The sequence below is a fragment of the Hyaena hyaena genome, unplaced genomic scaffold (genome assembly GCF_003009895.1).
Source record: "Hyaena hyaena isolate Hyena2069 unplaced genomic scaffold, ASM300989v1 scaffold_6, whole genome shotgun sequence".
NCBI lineage: Eukaryota > Metazoa > Chordata > Mammalia > Carnivora > Hyaenidae > Hyaena > Hyaena hyaena.
The window spans coordinates 3,671,293-3,688,718 of record NW_024080638.1 but is presented as its reverse complement, the minus strand read 5'-3'; the positions used below and the strand labels follow the sequence as shown (position 1 = coordinate 3,688,718).

The 17,426-nt window shown below is 38.1% G+C and overlaps 2 protein-coding genes across 2 annotated transcripts in view; one reads left to right on the top strand and one right to left on the bottom strand.

Moving 5' to 3' along the window:
* The window catches only part of CTNNAL1 (catenin alpha like 1), a 57,794-nt gene extending 47,030 nt beyond the window's left edge, over positions 1–10,764 (top strand). The window contains exons 12-19 of the mRNA XM_039240739.1: positions 166–203; positions 2,152–2,202; positions 2,295–2,449; positions 5,891–5,939; positions 8,698–8,754; positions 8,899–9,012; positions 9,684–9,767; positions 9,888–10,764. Coding sequence (XP_039096670.1) covers positions 166–203; positions 2,152–2,202; positions 2,295–2,449; positions 5,891–5,939; positions 8,698–8,754; positions 8,899–9,012; positions 9,684–9,767; positions 9,888–9,953 — 614 coding nt within the window. The 3' untranslated portion in view covers positions 9,954–10,764. The remainder of the gene's footprint in view (positions 1–165; positions 204–2,151; positions 2,203–2,294; positions 2,450–5,890; positions 5,940–8,697; positions 8,755–8,898; positions 9,013–9,683; positions 9,768–9,887) is intronic.
* A 1,074-nt stretch (positions 10,765–11,838) lies between these two features.
* Positions 11,839–17,401, bottom strand: ABITRAM (actin binding transcription modulator). The gene is made up of 6 exons (XM_039240055.1): positions 17,202–17,401; positions 15,842–15,893; positions 15,220–15,349; positions 13,110–13,186; positions 12,962–13,031; positions 11,839–12,868 (listed from the first exon to the last, which is right to left on the bottom strand). Exons 1-6 carry the CDS (start codon positions 17,278–17,280, stop codon positions 12,731–12,733), a joined length of 546 nt encoding a protein of 181 aa, XP_039095986.1. The 5' UTR covers positions 17,281–17,401; the 3' UTR covers positions 11,839–12,730.
* Positions 17,402–17,426: the final 25 nt, after the last annotated feature.

Below are 17,426 nucleotides of genomic sequence, written 5' to 3'. Positions count from 1 at the left end.
ATCAGTCAAATTACAATTTTGTTTCTGAAATACATTTAATTAATAGACTAATTTATCAAAACTAATGTACTAACATTCCTACTTAATAATATTTTAAAAATTAAATGTGAGTAATAAAAATATGCTAATAGAAAATTTGTTTTAAGCTGTATGTGTTATTTGTAGGAGAGAAGTATGGCTACCTTTCACTTCCAAGGCCAATGGTAAGTAGAAGAGTTTTGTTCATTTTGGAATGTTTTATTCGGAATTCAAATTATATGTTTGAAACGGATGCATCTGACTGCATTCTAAAATAGTGTCACTAGGTGGCCAGCTTGGTTACATACATTAAGATGGTTTCTGTAACTTTTCAGGCAGTTCCCTTTCAGTCTTCATTAAACACTTTAGTAATAATAATTTGTAAAAGCAAAAATAAAAATAATAAAAACACAACTAAATTTAAAAGAATAAGACAGGGTGTAAAATTCTGAATAAAATAAAACCTAAAAACTTGCAGGACATTCTTTTTAAAATGCTCTATCAATTGCTTTAGAGGCTACCAGACTAGGGAGGAAGATATGGATGATGTAACTGTACAAGGAAGGGCCAGTCAGAGAGATCACAGATCATCTGTATTTTCCAGTGAACGTAAGAGGCAGCTTGTATTTATACATGTGTGCAACTTTATAGTTTCCCTGTTTTCATTTCTGTCCTATTTCTTCTGTTGTAAGCACATTAGAAAGTCTCAAAAGGGTTGTGTTAAATGAGCAAATATAACCATGAAACAGAAAACTAAAGGGGAAAGCTGAGGCTCTTGTGTTCCGCAGTGAAACTCCTGGCAGAATAGCTGGTCAGAAGGATCAAGTCGTGGGAATAATAAGGGAAAAAACGAGGAGGTACAAATATACCTCAAAAGTATTATGATGATCTGACTTTTAAGCTAAAGGATTTAGGGTATTTTGTTTTATTATGTTACAGTTTATACTTTGTGTACATCTACTCAATGTGTGTATGTGTGTGTGTTTATAGTTTAAGTAAATGTTAAAAGAAAAAAAAAAAAAAGACTCCCAGCCTCTCCTGCATCTTTCTGTTCACTAGCCCCCGCCATTCTGGAACTCCCTGCCCGACTAGGGGAGCTCCTACCAGACTTCAGAGTGAGGGAAATGGCCCACCTAGGCTACTATCTCCTGAGAGCTTCTGCATATGTGTTATAAAGAAACATTGCTATTGGTAGTGGTTTCTATTCTTTATGTAAATAGGCGTCTGTGGGCTAGCCTGATAACCTAACTACAATATTTTCACTTTAGGGGAACTATATTCTTTTTTTTTTTTTTTTATTTTTAATGTTTTATTTATTTCTAGGAGAGAGAGAGACAGCGTGAGCAGGGGAGAGTCAGAGAGAGAGGCAGTCACAGACTCCGAAACAGGCTCCAGGCTCCGAGCTGGCAGTCAGCACAGAGCCCGACGCGGGGCCCGAACCCATGAACCGCGAGATCATGACCTAAGCGAAAGTCGGACGCTTAACCGACTAAGCCACCCAGGCGCCCCTAGGGGAACTGTATTCTGAGTTCCATATAGCTTACATAGAAACAAACTTGCTGTTTCAAAAATAGGGCCCATCAAGCATGTTGATTCAAATATGAAGTACTAAATTCTAAGTATAATCTCCTATATGACCTGGGGTAGAGGATTAGGAACTGGGATGTCAATGGCACTTGGGGGCCGAAATTAGTTTTCACAGGATAAATTGGATAAAGGAACTGAACTCCAGAATCGTAACAATAAGAGCATATAGAAAGTTACATATAGTGGCTAATTTTATGACATCATTTCATAAGAATAACTCAGCAGAGGGGCCAGGAATGTTTGGAGGTATACCAACTGGACTCTGACAAGGCTGTGCAGGCCCTTAAGTCCTTCTGGGGCATGATCTGCTTTCCCTGGCCCCCGCTTTCTAACTAACCACCTGTTCAAAGCTGAACCCACATGCTAGGAGAGTGTTAGCAATTAGTTTGTTTCAACTTACTTTAAAATAGTGTAAGCATGTTCTGAAAATGTTAACATTTTATTACAGATGCTTTGCTATGCTTTGCTATGCTTTCTGTTACTATTGTATTTCCTTGCCATAACTGCACTGGTTTTTAAGATGTCTTAATCTTTTCATTGTCACAGAAGAGTAATGCAAACCTGAAATCATTAAAGGCAGACAAGCCTGACTCTGAGGTAAGACCTTTTCTTTTTAACAGTCTTAGTTCTAAACTTCCACTTACATCAATGATGACAATATTGTGGTGATGAAAACGTGTATTTTATAGGAGCAAGCCAAGATAGCAAAGCTTGGACTTAAGCTCGGTTTGCTTACCTCTGATGCCAACTGTGAGATCAAGAAATGGGAGGATCAGGAAAATGAGATTGTTCGAAATGGGCGGAACATGTCCAGTATGGCCTATTCTCTGTATTTATTTACTAGGTAAATATAGTGATGTTTTGATCCTTTTAAATGAATTTAATAGTATCCAGTGTAAAGAAAAGCTCATGTTAAATCATTGACAGGTTAAAGTCAATTTCCAATATATGGTTAAAAAAAAGAGACCATAAGTTCTTATGATAATTAAGTGAATGCAACAATAAGACATTTATTTAATTAGGATTTAGATTTAGAAGATATCCTCTTTCAGGTTTGTGTCCTTTTCATAATTTTGAAGTAATTTTGCATTCTGCTTTTTGTCCTTCTTTATATCTGTCTCTCCTAGCCAGCATCAATAAGTTTAGAAAACATGCCTTTTAACTCTTTATGTAACCGATTGATACTTGATTATATAATACAGATCAAAGAATAAAACCGTGAGGCCTACCACCTCAGTGGGGTGCGAAATCTCCAGGAATCAGTCTTCATTATATAGCAGAGTTATTTCCCAACTTTACTGCTACAAGCCTACCTTCTCTGCCTTGTCCACATTATAAGACTCTTGATCAAATGCCTCATTGGAGTCCACGTTGACCACATTCCACAATCTTCCACAACAATCTGTACATACAGTATAGTAATTTCCTGTTGCTAAACATTCATTAGTCATCTGCTCAATAATCTGTTCTATAATTTTCTCAAGGAATGACTTCAAACTTTTCATGAATTTTCTGAAATCTGTCTTTTATTTTTGGAAACCTGGGAAATGTTTGAGTCTTCCCCTACTCATTTTGATTTTGAAAATATTATCAGTGGTGGGTTACACCTATAAGCTGTTACAGTATTCTGGAATGTAATCCATTTGGTCTGGAGGCTTAAGCTCAATTAAAATAGTTAGGATCTCCACAACTCTGTGGACATTGGGGTTCAATAAACAGCAACCTTTTTTCCACCCAAGTTCTGAACAAAACCAAAAAATAAGCAAAAGAATAGGCAGGTAGGGGCCAGTAACACTTATATTGATAAAGCTATTATTGGATAATGTCGTTTATATCCACAAGCGAGTAGGTTTTAAAAAATGATCTCTAGAATTAAAAAATTTTACTTCATAGGGACAGAATGTGTCTCTTTGAACACTTGGAAGAACAGTTGTCTCCCAGAGGCATCTTTACTTCCAAGCGAAAAAGGAGAAAGGAAAGGGCTACATGTCCAACTTATTTTTGCAAAGTCACCAAAAAGACTGAAAAACCAAGTAAAAGTCCACACATTTCTACAAGATGGAATAAGTTGGAGAGCCGAGACAAGTGAGGCATATTATGCTAGTGAAGTCCTTCGTATGGAAGGAAGATCAGGAGTGAGGAAGAAACATTCATTTTCCTCTTGATGAAATCTTCTAGCTTTTCAAGATAGAGAATTCTGGAAGGTGAGGGAGAAATGATAGGAGTTGAGTAATTTTGCCTGTTTAGCAGTTATCTGTTAATACTTTACCATATTTTCCAGCTTTGGTGACCTTTCCTCTTTGGTGGTTTCCTTCTTTTGTTCTTAATTATTTTTTAGCAAGCTTCTCCTGGATTGAGTCTTCCTAACACAATTGGCCTTTTTTTCTCAGTTCCTGTCTTTTAAAAATCAGATGAGTCAAGTTTGCAGAAGAAAGTACAATGGAACTCCTTCGGTTTGCCCACACCAAATATGCACAGATTAGCAGAGATAACAAAGATCTTGATGTTTGGCTGCAATCATGCTAGTTTCCTCATGGTGATAAAAATCAGCAGATCTTTAAACAAAAATCCTTTTTTTTTTTTTTTTTTGGACTGGTGAAAACTAGAGAAATATCTTTATTACTAAGTGAATGTAGTTTGATGCATAAAATCATCCTAACAGGACTCATCAGAACTTTTTTAAGGTTTTTAATATATGTATATATATATATATATATTTTTTTTTTTTTTGAGAGAAGGTATTTGCATAAGCTTGGGAGGGAGAGAGGGAGAGAATTTTAAGCAGGCCAGATGTGGGGCTCAGTCTTTGACCTGAGCCAAAATTAAGAGTCAGACACTCAACCGACCGGCCCCCTTTGTTAAGATTTTAACTGCCTCTTTTATTTCTTTTTTCTTGTTGCAGGATATTCCAAGATGCTATGGTCAGCATCTTTTGTTTCAGAGTCAGGATAGTGGATGACATGCATCCCATGGAGAGTGGGAAGCATGAGGGGCTGTATTATGAGGGGTAGAGATAACTAAAAGCTCTGTGGATTGGGACTTGTTACTAGATGTCATGGTTAGACAGGAATGCTGAGTTCAGGGAAAGAAAATGGGTTTTCCATAATGGGTAACACCTGGTGCCATTTTGACACATCTTAGTGATTTATCTGTGGTAAAGTCTCAAACTGGCTTTCCTTTATGCCCACACTATCAGTATATTTATTTTTCCTCAACAAATTTTTGTTTTGTTTTGTTTTCCTTTAATACCTGTGGCTCACCAACTTCATGTAGTTGCTTGTTTCTGAGACCCATCTGTTAGCCTTCACAGGATCCAGTTTTATTCTTTTCCTGGGTAATTCTATAGCTTTTCTTCAAGCTATTGTTGTCCTAACAAGTTACAGAATTTCTTAATAATTTATAGATGATAATTCATATTTCTTGATGATTTTAAAGATTTTTCAGTAATCTCTACACCCAATATGAGGTTCAAATTTACAATCTTGACATCAAGAGTTGTACGCTCTCCAACTCAGCCAGTCAGGCACCTTTATTTCTTGATAATTTATATATTTAAGGTTTTCTGATACCTTATAGTTTAAAAAAATTTCAAACTTACAAGTGCCTTACAGGTTTTTAAGAGGTTTCTGCCTCATACTATTATTTGATCAGCACAATGGTTTATCAGAGAACAAGAATAATTTGTTCACATCTTATAGATGTTAAGGGCAGAATTGGTTAATAGATTTCTTCTTTTCATTCGTAGAGGTCTAGGTTCTTCTTGGTAGTTTCCAATCTGATGTTCCCTAATCTGATGACAGTGGTAGCACAAATATTATTATGACTATTTTATATACTCAGTATTGAAACTTAAATGGCATGCCTTGTCAAAGTTTTAGAATTAAAAATTAGAATTTTTTCAAGTTTTGGTGTGATCATTTTCCCATTATATAACAAAGGCCTTTTGGTTAAGACATATTGTCAGATCTTGTGTATTTAACTTATGAAGCAAAATGAAAAAGGTTAAAAAGGAAAAATAAAATTTAAATATTACTTGTCAGTGTTAAATTCTTTTACATTATAAAATTAATATATATAAAGTTCACTGAAGAATGTTAACGTGTCATAAGAAATAATAGTTAAATATTAAAGTTGTTTAAGAATAAAGTCACAGTATTATTAGTCTATTCAATATTATTCTTTAAAATTATTAATACACAAAATGCTCTAAAAGTGTTATATTATACAACCAAATTTCAGGCAATAACTTTTTCTTAGACCTCCTTGATAATTCATTTTATTTCAGAGGAGAGGGGCCACTGAAAACTTCCCAGGCTTTAATTCATCAACTCGAGGTATGTTTTATTTCCATTTTATGCTACTAATTTCATTCTGGGCTAAAAGTGGGTAATAACTAGTTTTCTAAATGATCTACCATGTCATGTTTGTGTGCCTATGTGTGCACACACATGTATAGAGAAAAGTGAAAACGTAGAGGGCTTGCAGTAGCATTTTGTGGGGCATTTTTGGTTATCTTGTTGAGTAAACCTCACATATTATAGGGATATAGCAGAATGGGCTTTGCTGACAGTCAGTATGTGCAATCACAGTAAGTTCTAGGTTTTCCCAAGTAAGTGAAAATATTTTGTCAGCAGATGCATATCCTGCACGCTTTCCTGAATGCCAGAAAGGCTTTTTGGCCTCTTAATGAATGGATTGGTTGAATGATATTGATTAAATGAGAACAACACATGAGAAAGCCTTTGTCATAGGTTTGAGACAAAGAGTTCTTGGTACAGTTTCCTTCTTTCCTTCCACATTCCTGCTGAGTTCAAGCATTTAGGAAAAGATAGACATACTCACACGCACTCTTGTGCCCCTGTGTATCTATGCAACTCCACGTAGCCCCATCCCGAACTCTCCTCCTTCAGGTAGAGGCTTTAGATTGGCAAGCGGTTGCAAGTTTACTTTCCCTAACTCTCACATTAGTTTGTTGCTTTTCTGGAACCAAGGGCATTCTTGCATTTGAAATGTGAATTTCTATCACTTTATCTATCACCTTTGATTATTTCCATTGGCATTCCCATTGCTGCCAACTGAGCCTCTTCAGGAAAGGGATTTCAACTTGGGAAGGTGATCAGAGTCAGAAGATTCAAAGAAAATATTTTTCTTTTCTTTTCTTTTCTTTTTTGTAAAGTTGACGATAAGTGAACTATTTCCTTTAAACTAGTTGTAATAAATTCTGGATTTGGTCTGTTCAGTTTGGGTCATATCCATTTGAAGTCCTACAATACCACAGAGAACATTTCACTGCAAAAGATCCACTTGTCACCTTCTCCCTGTGTGAGCTTATTCATTAAACCAATGTCTACTGAATGTCTACTAACTGTGGTGGACATGAAATGTTGATCAAGTATTTATTGAGCTAGTACTGTGCGTCAGTTCCTGGGGGTAAGCACTCTTTGGAGAAAAGAGAAAACAAAACCACTGCTGCCCCGCAGCTTACATTCTTGTGGGAGGAGGTAGACGGTAGAGAGTTAAGTACACAGTGTCCATATATAGGCATTCAGAGATAGAATAATGAAAGATAAAAAGAGAGAAGTGATAGGAAGGTGGCAAGAAAAGACCTCTAAGGGGGTAACATTTGAGTAATTAATAAAGCGAGAAAGTGAGCGGGATAGTTATCTAGGGGTAGAATATTTCAGGCAAACAGAGCAAGTGCAAAGGCCCTGAGATGTTGGGGTAGGCTGTAGGGGTCTGAAGAATAATATGGAGGCAAATGTGGACGCAATGGAGTGAGCCAGAAGGAAAGTGGTAAGGTATGACATCTCTGTAGCCACTGGAAGAACCTTGACTTTTTTCCCCCAAGTATGATGGAAAACCCATTGAGGGTTTTGATCCTGAGTGGCAGGATCTGACTTTGGTTTTAAAAGGTTTTTGGTTTGACTAACAGGGCAAATGATAGTGTCATTTACTTAGCTAGGGAACACTGAGGGAGAAAACCAGACTTAGAGGTTGGAAATCAAGCATTTTGTTTTGTTCAAGTAGTATATAAAAGACTGGTGTCAGGATCATTCAAGAATGGAGAGAGGGATTTGAGAGTCATCAGCTTTAAGTTGGCTGTAAAATCATGATACTCTAAGAGACAGACCTGGATCTTGCCCCTGAGAGGTTTGTGGGCCAGAAGGGAAGAGATGTAAACAGAAAGTGGTAATGTGGGATAAGGAGGAACGGTATGGGTAAGTGAGTTGTTCTGTTTGGTTAGAATCTAGGTATAAAACTCACTGGTTTCCCTTTTAAAAGATAAGGAAGGGAGTAAAGGATTTTTGCCCTTGAGATCAGTTTGTCCAACAATAGCAAGGTTCTCAGGATGCTGGATAGAGGGTTAAGGTTAACCCCGAAGGTATTGCCTCCTCCTTCATGTTCTTTATTTAATTCATTACCAAGGCTTGTTACTTTTCTTCACAAACCACCCTCACATTTGCTCTGTTCTCATCTTTCTTACTGCTGCCACCTAATGCTAAGTCTCCCACCTTTTTGTCCCCTGGTGTCTCTTATTCTGAAACATGATGTTACTGTTTAAAAATAATCATTCTAAAATATTCCTCATCTTGTCTGTCCAGCCTGATTTTTCACTGTTCTTTGCCATCATCCTGTTCTCACTAAATTATAAAATGCATGGTGAATATGCAAGAACTGATCTGAACTGGTTCTCTCAAATGGCTGGTTAAGGAATGTGTACAGGTGACAAATTTTATCTTGCTTAGCTGGAAGTAGGGAACTCCTAACCCTTTTGATCTACAATTCATCACCCTTTTATAGTTGGGGTATTATGAGATGAGCTCCAGATCCTTCTGGGAGCCTGGATATAATTTGTATCGTTAAGTATCATGGGTCTTAATGACCCTCCAGAGCATCTGGAGGTTTCCAGGGATTGATTCAGCATCAGATCTGGAAAATCTCCTTCTGAATACAGTTGAACACTTGTGTTTCTTGCGTAGAAGAAAAACTTTAGGAGTTCTATGACATATATGACAATTAGCCATGAGTATATTTCTTATGAACTATCCATAAGATATACATCTAAGTAGTGATACTTTTCCTTTCCACTAGGTTTTTGCTGAAGAAGGCTTAAAGCTTGCTTCAAGTGTACAAGTTTTCTCAAAACAGGTAATGCAACAGGTCTGCCTGCTTGGTGCTAATGGTAATGTCGTGAATACCCACTTTGGGGGAGTATATTATTAAGGTATAAGGGTATTTAAGGTTTAAAAGGTGATGATTCTTGTTATTATAACTTCCTGAATTATTTTTCAGCTGAAAGATGATGACAAGCTTATGCTTCTCCTGGAAATAAACAAGCTAATTCCTTTATGCCACCAGCTCCAGACAATAACTAAGACACCTTTGCAAAATCAAGTGTTTCTAAAGGTAAAAGGAAGAGTGGGTTATTCAGGGAGACACTTGAGAAACTTTCACACTTAACCAGGTTTGCTTCTAGCCCCTTTTTCTTCAGAGAGAGTGTGATTACCTACAGAAGGGCAGTTTACTTCCATTTTTCAGGCTTTGATTCCAAGAATCTTTTATCATCTGTAGTTATAACAGACTCTGGGGAGCAGTAGGTTCACTAAATTGGCTTTTTGGACATATTTAATTCCACAACACTGAGCAGCTTACCCTTAAATCCTCATGTCATCACATGTCTAACCAGGGAACAGATTCCTCACAGTAGGGTCTCCTGCTGTTTGTCTTAGGGAATTTAAGCTTAGGCCAACAAAGCAGAGTGCCAGAAGTTACAAAGTAGGGGGTTCACTGCCACTATTTGGAGTGTGTTAAAAAGTGCCTAAACAGCTCGAAATAGAACTGATTGATTTTCCGTCCATTCTTCCTTGGGGCTCCATGAAATAGGCATGAGTCCTGATGACAACCCTGCACTTGTGTTCTGGGGCCTCCAGTCAGCTCACGTTCCCTAATCCATATTCCTTTTGAGATCCTTTAGATTCCCATAGCGACAAAATGTTATCAGTTTAAAACTAAATCAGTGACACAGCCATTTGAAGTACTCCTTGTAGAAGCTGATTTGCCTGCTTCTGTCATTATAGGTTGATAAGTGTATTACAAAGACAAGATCCATGATGGCTATTTTGGTCCAACTTCTCTCACTTTGCTATAAATTGCTGAAGAAGGTAAATCTGAAAATCACATTTTAAAGCTAGTTTCAAGGAAAATGCAAAAGAAATAGTTACTATTTAATTTTGCAATTTTTATTTTAAAAGCAAATGAGAAACTAATTGTCTTCTTTCCAGCTTCAGATGGAAAACAACAGATGGGCGTCAGTTACAAATAAAGACTCTGTGGATGGTAAAACTTGAGAAGCTTTTGGGGTCAGATCTTTGGAACTGCATGTGGTAAAGCTGATATTTTTAGAAAGCAAATGATCCTTTATATTTTCAGAAATTCAACAATTTTATAAAAAAGACAGTAATGAAATCTCACTTTATTTTCTGATCATGAAAGTGATTGTGAAGCTTTTGGACAACTAATAAATGCCATGGTAGTTCCTAGATTCCTAATTGCAGCGTGAATTTAAAATGGCACATTGCCACTAACAACATTCTTGGAAGTCAAACCAAATATACAGTCTTAATGACAGTTTAATCCAAAGAATCTATTTTGAATATGTGCTCAGCTTTGGCATAAAATACCTGATTTCTTCTTTTCTTTTTTTATTTATGCTTACCATCTAGAACACTAATTTTCAACAGAAAATATATAGTTGACTGGGTAAACGCAGGGGTTTCCTTAAATCTGTGGACTCTTCTTCAGTTGTTCTGTGCACCAATTGTGACTGGCCTCTTTGCTGTTCTGTCATAGATTATTCATGCTACGAGCACGTTTGTTCTCTAACACGCATTTCATTAGCACAGACCGTTTCTTGTGCTGCATGTGTCCCTCCCCCATTCCCAAACTAGGGTCATGGAGCTCACTCCACAGAATCCTATAGGAACTCACTAGGAGACGGCTTTCACTTCTCCTTCCACCGTAGCTGGCCTGTCTACCTTCAATATTAGCTGGCATCCTAAGCCTATCTCACTGGTATAAGAAAATAGTCTTTGAACTATCCTTTTCTGTACTGACAATGGAAGAACCGAGATGTTTTAAAATAAATTCTGAATAATCGTTCATTTTGTATATGTGCCTTTGGAATGTTCATTATAAAATAAACATCTTATGTCTTTTTAATTTAGGGTTTAAAGCTTTTCTTGTTTTTGTTTGGGGTGGGCTTTCATTGAAGGATCTAATTTATATGTTCTGTCCTTCTAGTAGAGGTAACTTTGTTTTGGCTCAAAATTTTGAATAGTGCTAATAAAATGCCAATGCTTTGAAATTTATTTCAAAATCTGATAGGACATGTCAGTTGCCAAATGGTAGTTATATAAGCTTGTCTGATATTGTTATCTGGGTCATCCATCACAATCAATATTCACAAGATCCTGAAGAACCACAGTACCATCAATTAGCTACTATTTTATTGAAGGAAACTTGAACTTACCATCAGCCTTTAGGAGAAAATAGGATACATTCAGCTTGGTCAATGACCTAGATAAAATACTTTTTATAAAAATTATCAAGCATGCAAAAAAAAAAAAAATTATCAAGCATGCATTTTAGTCCCTGAAACAAAAATATTCTTTAAAATTACAATAGAAGTAATGGGAAAGCAGTGTGAGGTAATGTTATATGTAAAATATATATATATATATATATATATATATATATACACATACATACAAATAGACAGTAACATATATACACACACACACACACATATATATTATTGTCTATTTACTGTCTTTAGTATCTTTGTTTTATAGTGTCTCCAGCTACTCAAAATGGGGATCTGCTGGTTTGTGCTTACATTTTCGGCTCATAGCACCATCAATGTAGGTGTTTGTAAAGTTACTACCTATATTATGTCTGGTGCATATATTTAGGGGATAGTCATGTTGGCACTCAAGAAGTTTTTCTTGTGAATCAAAAATAACGTATAGATTTACAGAATACTTTAACATACCTGAAATGAGAATATTCTGCTAAGTTCAGGTAGGGGTGAGGAAGGGATGACTTATGACTTCAACAGCGTAAGAGGATAGAAAACCAAAGGAATTTACAAGTAAGGTGATTTCTTGTTTTAAATCTTCTGTTTTATTTACAGAGATATTTAAATATACACATATTGCAGCACTGAAGAAAAAATAACAATTTATAAAGTCCTTTTATTTGAAATTCACTGTAAATAAGTACACAAATTAATCAGTTTTGTTTTTAGTTAAGATGATGTGAAAGTTTTTGTTCCATCCAAGGCATGTGTGTCTTTGGATTACAGCAACTCCTAGGGTGGCTACCCTGTCGCTCGAGTGTGAGGCTGAGCGACTACAACACTGCATCACATCACTTCCGTGGGAGGAAGGCCCTTCCCAAGCCTTTTCCTCATTCCCTCATTTAGGAAGCCTCGGTGTTACACACAGCTTCGTTGCAGGCCACCCCAGTGGTGGAAGGGGCAGAGGGCGTATAGTCTACACTCTGCTTCTCCCCGATGACCTAAAGGGAGCTGGGGCTGAAGGGGTGGCACTAGCATTTTTGGTAGTGTCACTCAGAAACAGATTCAGTAAAAAAGGCCCAATTTTTTTTAACTTCAAACTGAGGGAAAATCCAGGCAAAAACAATAACCATGCCATAACATTCAAACAAAACCATGTCAAAATGCAGTAGTATTTACCAATGGGTTATCGGATGATGGGCCAATTATTTTTACTCTACTACTTCAAGCAGCTGTCTTGTCCAAATTTTCCTCAAAGTGCTTTTGTTTGTTTTTAATCAAAAAACAAAAACAAAAAAAACATCCCTTGCTTGACAGTTGTTACATAAAAGCAAAAGGAGAACAGAGTGAGTACACGGGCAGGACAGAGGACAAAGCAGGAACAGAGGCTTGTTACGCAAGACAAAGGCAGAAACGTGGGTTAATTTTGAGATCAGGCATGTGTGGATGACCGGGTGTGAAGCATCTTCACATGTGCTGGTTCCGTGAGCTGCTGGCTCGGGCCAGGGAGGCGTGCGCACGCCGTGCTGTGTCCCTACTTCGCGGTCCTCAGGACGCAGCTGTCGTGGCATGAATGCGCTTCACCACGACTTCTTCATACTGTTTTTGTGTCAGTAACCCATCTGTTATGCTTCTGCTTTCTTCAAATTTGGGCAACACAACTGCAATGTAGCCTTCAGTGGATGGCTAGAAAGGCAATAGAATATTTACTACTGTCAGATGTGTACAATCAGATAAAATGCGTGTGGACGGGATCATACTTTTTCCTCCCTGCTTTACCTTCTCTTGAAGAATAGATGGCTCATGGAGAATGTTTTCATTCACTTCCATCAACCGTCCTCTAACACAGCTATTTAAAAAAAAAATTGTTTTAAAGAAAAATATTACCTCTTTGTTTCTCCTAAGTCGTGGTTAAAAAGTAACTCACCTAGATATGGTGTATTCTTCTCCATCTGAGCAGTAAATCTTACACAGAGGTGCAAGCTCTGTTAGAAACTGTGCCCCCTGGTAATAAAAGGGAAGAAGTCATTAAATGGTGTATGTGTTCACTTTCCCTTGAGAGGCAGCCCTCAGTGCTATGATAGAATAGATTCCTGGGGCTAGTGTTTTAAGTAAAAATGACTTTAGTACAGAAAAACTATTTTTTTATGCAAACATTTATGTAAGTGCCTATTACGGGGTGCTAGAATCACAGGCTCTAGGGGAAAGAGCAGACTAAGACACATGAAGTAACAGGTAGTTTAAAGATTAAGAATATATCTTATCATCTTTAAATGAGAAAGGTACATTATGGTTACATATAAAGATTCCAAAAGTGTAAGAAAATCCACCAATAAGCAATAATGTAAAATTCAACATGACAATATGACAGCAATATTATACAGTTATTTTCATTGAGATCCTAACTTTTTTTTATATTAGAACTTACTAAATAAACTTCTTTATTAGGGTTCATTATTAACTTTTTGAAGTGGTGATATTTTTCTAATTAAAAAGAGCTTAAGGAAAATTTAGAAAAATAGAAAGTTTTAAATAGCAAATAAGAATAGTTTACCCATTAGAATAGTATACCCTATAACCCCGAATACTACATTTTGACATTCATCTGTTTGAATGCTAGGCATGCGTATCGTTTCACATACTCTACTATATGGATGTGTTTGCAGGAGGTTCTGACCAATGTCTACAAGGAAACTCACGGGAAACCCATGCATGCTTGTCTCATGTGTTGCTCACTTTTTTTCCCAGAAATTTTTCCTAAAGTGAACATGGGTATTTGAGGTCAAGATGCTATTCTCTGTGACCTCTCTACCACTCAAAACATTGGATAGCATGCAGATGCTACCCCATTGGCTTTAGTCCACTGTATGTGGGTACTTCATTTCAAAATACTAGTCAGTATGACTCCTCAATTTTGGGAGGAGGGGCTGGGGATTTGTCCCTGAGGGTGTATCCATCACTGGGTCTGTATTAAAAGGGCAGAAATGTTTGGCCCCTTTTTATCACCTCCCTTGGGAGAATGATTGGCAGTGCTAAGATTCAATCACATCTTATCTGTAGTGGGTTCCACATATAGGACCTTCTCTGTTCATTGAAAGTAAAAACATTGCTACTATTTTGGACAAAGATTTATCATAGCAACCTTACAAGCACTAGCTATTATACTTGTAATTTGTAGACTTTATTTTTTAAGAAAGGTTCATGCTTTTCTAAGTCCATGTGCTTCCTGAGCAAGGAAAAATCAATACTTGTAAGGTACATTATTAGGGGATTTCAGGCCTACAAAGGGGAGTATAAAGGGTCTCCTAGAACAGTGAGGGTAATTAGCAGAAACTCTTAGCATCAAGTCAGAAAATGAAGGAGCTAAATCATCCACTGAAACTTTCCTATCCTGTAGTTATTTCAGGATACTTCTGTATGTCCCTGAATTGTCCTTGGTGTGATGCTCTCTTTTAATAAAATGTGTCCATCCTGCCTAGAGTTGTGGAGGGCAGAGAGAACACTATGTACAACTGAGCACTGTGTGGTGCTACAGGTGACTAGATATGTATTAAATCGGCAAAGATGAAAGAATGGAAACTGGTGAGGAGCAAATAGTTATTTTGTTCTCACATTAATTTTTTTTACTACTTCAGGATATATATATATTTTTTTAATTTACATTTGAAAATACATGGTAAAGAAGAGTTGGTCACCTAAGTTTTATAGAACTCAAGATGCTGGCTTAATAAAACTAGAAGAGACATAAAACCTTGTTTATTGGTATTAAGGTTGTCCTTTCAGAGGTCTGCCTTCTCCATCCTCCACCCCGGGAATGACGGGAACAGTGGCACAGAACCAAAAGTACGACAAATCCTTTTCCTCCTGAAATACCCATTTTTTGGTCTAAGAATTTCTTTAAGATTAAAGTATTCTTAAAATCAGCACATCAAACTGTCAGGGAAGTACGCTGAGCACAGATCACTGGATTCCAAGACTGACTGGATCTATCACTACTATGACACTGAAGATTTAAGTAGAGAATTACAGGAACATACCCGCTTACATTTGCCAGAGACCTTGTTCTGAAGTCTACTACAGTTGGTGCTGATTTGATAGGAAATGCTTTTGATTGTTTTTCCACTTTGAAGAACTGGATGAGATTCTGCCAATGTGATGACACATATTCTGTAAGGAGCAAAAATGTGGTGCTATGTTATTGCTTGGAAGACTTCTTCCTCATACTACACTGCTACTCAAAGTATCGTTTCCCCCCATTTTCCTCTGGCTACTGCTGGAGCTTAACTATAGACAGGAATGCAATAATAAAAGAGGAGGAGTGAGACTGAATTTCCTGCCCAGGAAAAGGAAGAGCATTAGAAGTCACTGAGGTAGCTCAGTGACTTAGAGCTACTCTTAGCTTAGAGTCATTAGGTAGCACTGAGGTAGATGAGAAGGCAGGCACGCCCTCTCCTTAAGGTCCTCCATTGGGATGTTTGGGTAATCAAGTCTGTTTGGAGTAGACACTGAAAGGCTCAATCTTGTCAGCCCAATTCTTCAAATAAATGCCATTTCAACACAGTGTTAGATAATCATTTAATGACCATTTGTTCAATCCAAGACCATACCAGGCTGCAATACCAGAAACTTTTTATAATTTAAAATTCCTAATTTGCTTACCGGTTGGAGTGCTGTAGTATACAGTGGTCCTCACAAGGTTTGCCTTTGACATCTAGAAGAATGAATGAATCTGTTGGTTGTTGGGTCAGCATTTACTGCCACTGTGCGTACTTTCTTTGGTTCATACAGATAATTCTGAAGATTGAACTCAGAGTTTGGTATCTCTTCATTACTCAAAAAGATATACATAAAGGCTTCCTGTAAATTATTTAAAGGGACCTGGCCCAGATGGGATCATTCATTCAATATTAAAGTGATTATTAACTCTTTGCTCCATCCTCACTTTAAAATGAGTACACTTAGGGGTGCCTGAGTGGCTCAGTGGGTTGAGCATCTGACTTTGGCTCAGCTCATGATCTCAGGGTTTGTGGGTTCCAGCCCCCTGTTGGACTCTGTTCTGACGGCTCACAGCCTAGAGCCTGCTTCCGATTCTGTGTCTCCTTCACTCTCTGCTTCCCCCTACTCATTCCCTTTCTCTCTCAAAAATGAACATTAAAAAAATATATTTAAAATGAGTATACTCATTATTTCTATTAGAAAAAGTGCCATTAGCGACGCATTCTTTGTATAATACGACAGCATACATTTTGTTGGTTAATTTTAGGGTGACCAACTCTTTCTGATTTACCCAGGGAGGTCTCGATGTTAGCTCTAAAAGTCTCAGATTCTGGGAAACCCCTCAGTTTTCGATAAACTGGGACAGTAAGTCACCGTACATTTGCCTAAATTAAATACCACAATATTTTTTTAAAAATGAGTACACCTATTATCCCTGAATGAAAGGGAGCAAGTGGGGCCTAGAGAAGAGTCCTCAAGGATGCTCCCACCACCGATATTTACTGGGTACACAACGCAGTACAACACGGTATCTACTTCCAACTGGCACGTGTATGATACTGGCAACTTTTAGGAAAACTGTTAGGTTCTGCTTCCTATGCCTCTATTCGAACCCACCTCTTCTCTCCATCCCTGCCTCTACTATAGTTTTCGATCTGATCACTTAAATCATTGTGTGTATGCCCACTAATATAGGATTGAGCCCGTCGAATCCGGCGAAAGCACTCAAGCCCCTGCCTTCTTTGGTGGGGATCTCATCTTAGACTACTACTATCTTCCCGCAAGCGACCCACCCTTGAACTCGCGCTACGTCGCCATCCCCAGAGTGCGTCCGGTTGTATTTCAGGACTCCGAGTCTGCAATTGCCATTCCTTCCGCCTAGAAGGGAACAGAGAGATCCAGTTCCTCCAGACGTGGGGAGGAAGCGCCGGGGTAATTGCGCGCGGCTTATCATCTGTCACCACCGTCCCTACAGCCTCAGGCCAATGCGGCCGAACACAAACCGACACCATCCCCCTCTTACCGGCTTTGTACCACCGAGTGAAGTAACGATCCACGAGCGAAGGCACTGCAGGTTCCGCTGCCTCCGGCTCGGTAGCCATGGCGACCACAGTCGCCACTAACCCCCGCTCTCCGGGACCCCAGCACTTCCTCTTCGCAGGCCCCGGAGGAGGGCGTACTTCCGGCGCGCGGCCCACGGCGTGCGCACGCGCGCTGCTCTCCTGGCCCCGTAGACCCAGCCACTGAC

Excerpts from the sequence above, each read along its gene's own strand:
- ABITRAM (XM_039240055.1), bottom strand. The coding sequence starts at position 17,280 with ATGGCTACCGAGCCGGAGGCAGCGGAACCTGCAGTGCCTTCGCTCGTG. Across the intron at positions 15,350-15,841 it reads ATACTACAGCACTCCAACCG|AATATGTGTCATCACATTGG; the intron begins GTAAGCAAATTA and ends TGCTCCTTACAG. Across the intron at positions 13,187-15,219 it reads TCTCTGGCAAATGTAAGCGG|GGGGCACAGTTTCTAACAGA; the intron begins GTATGTTCCTGT and ends TTTTATTACCAG.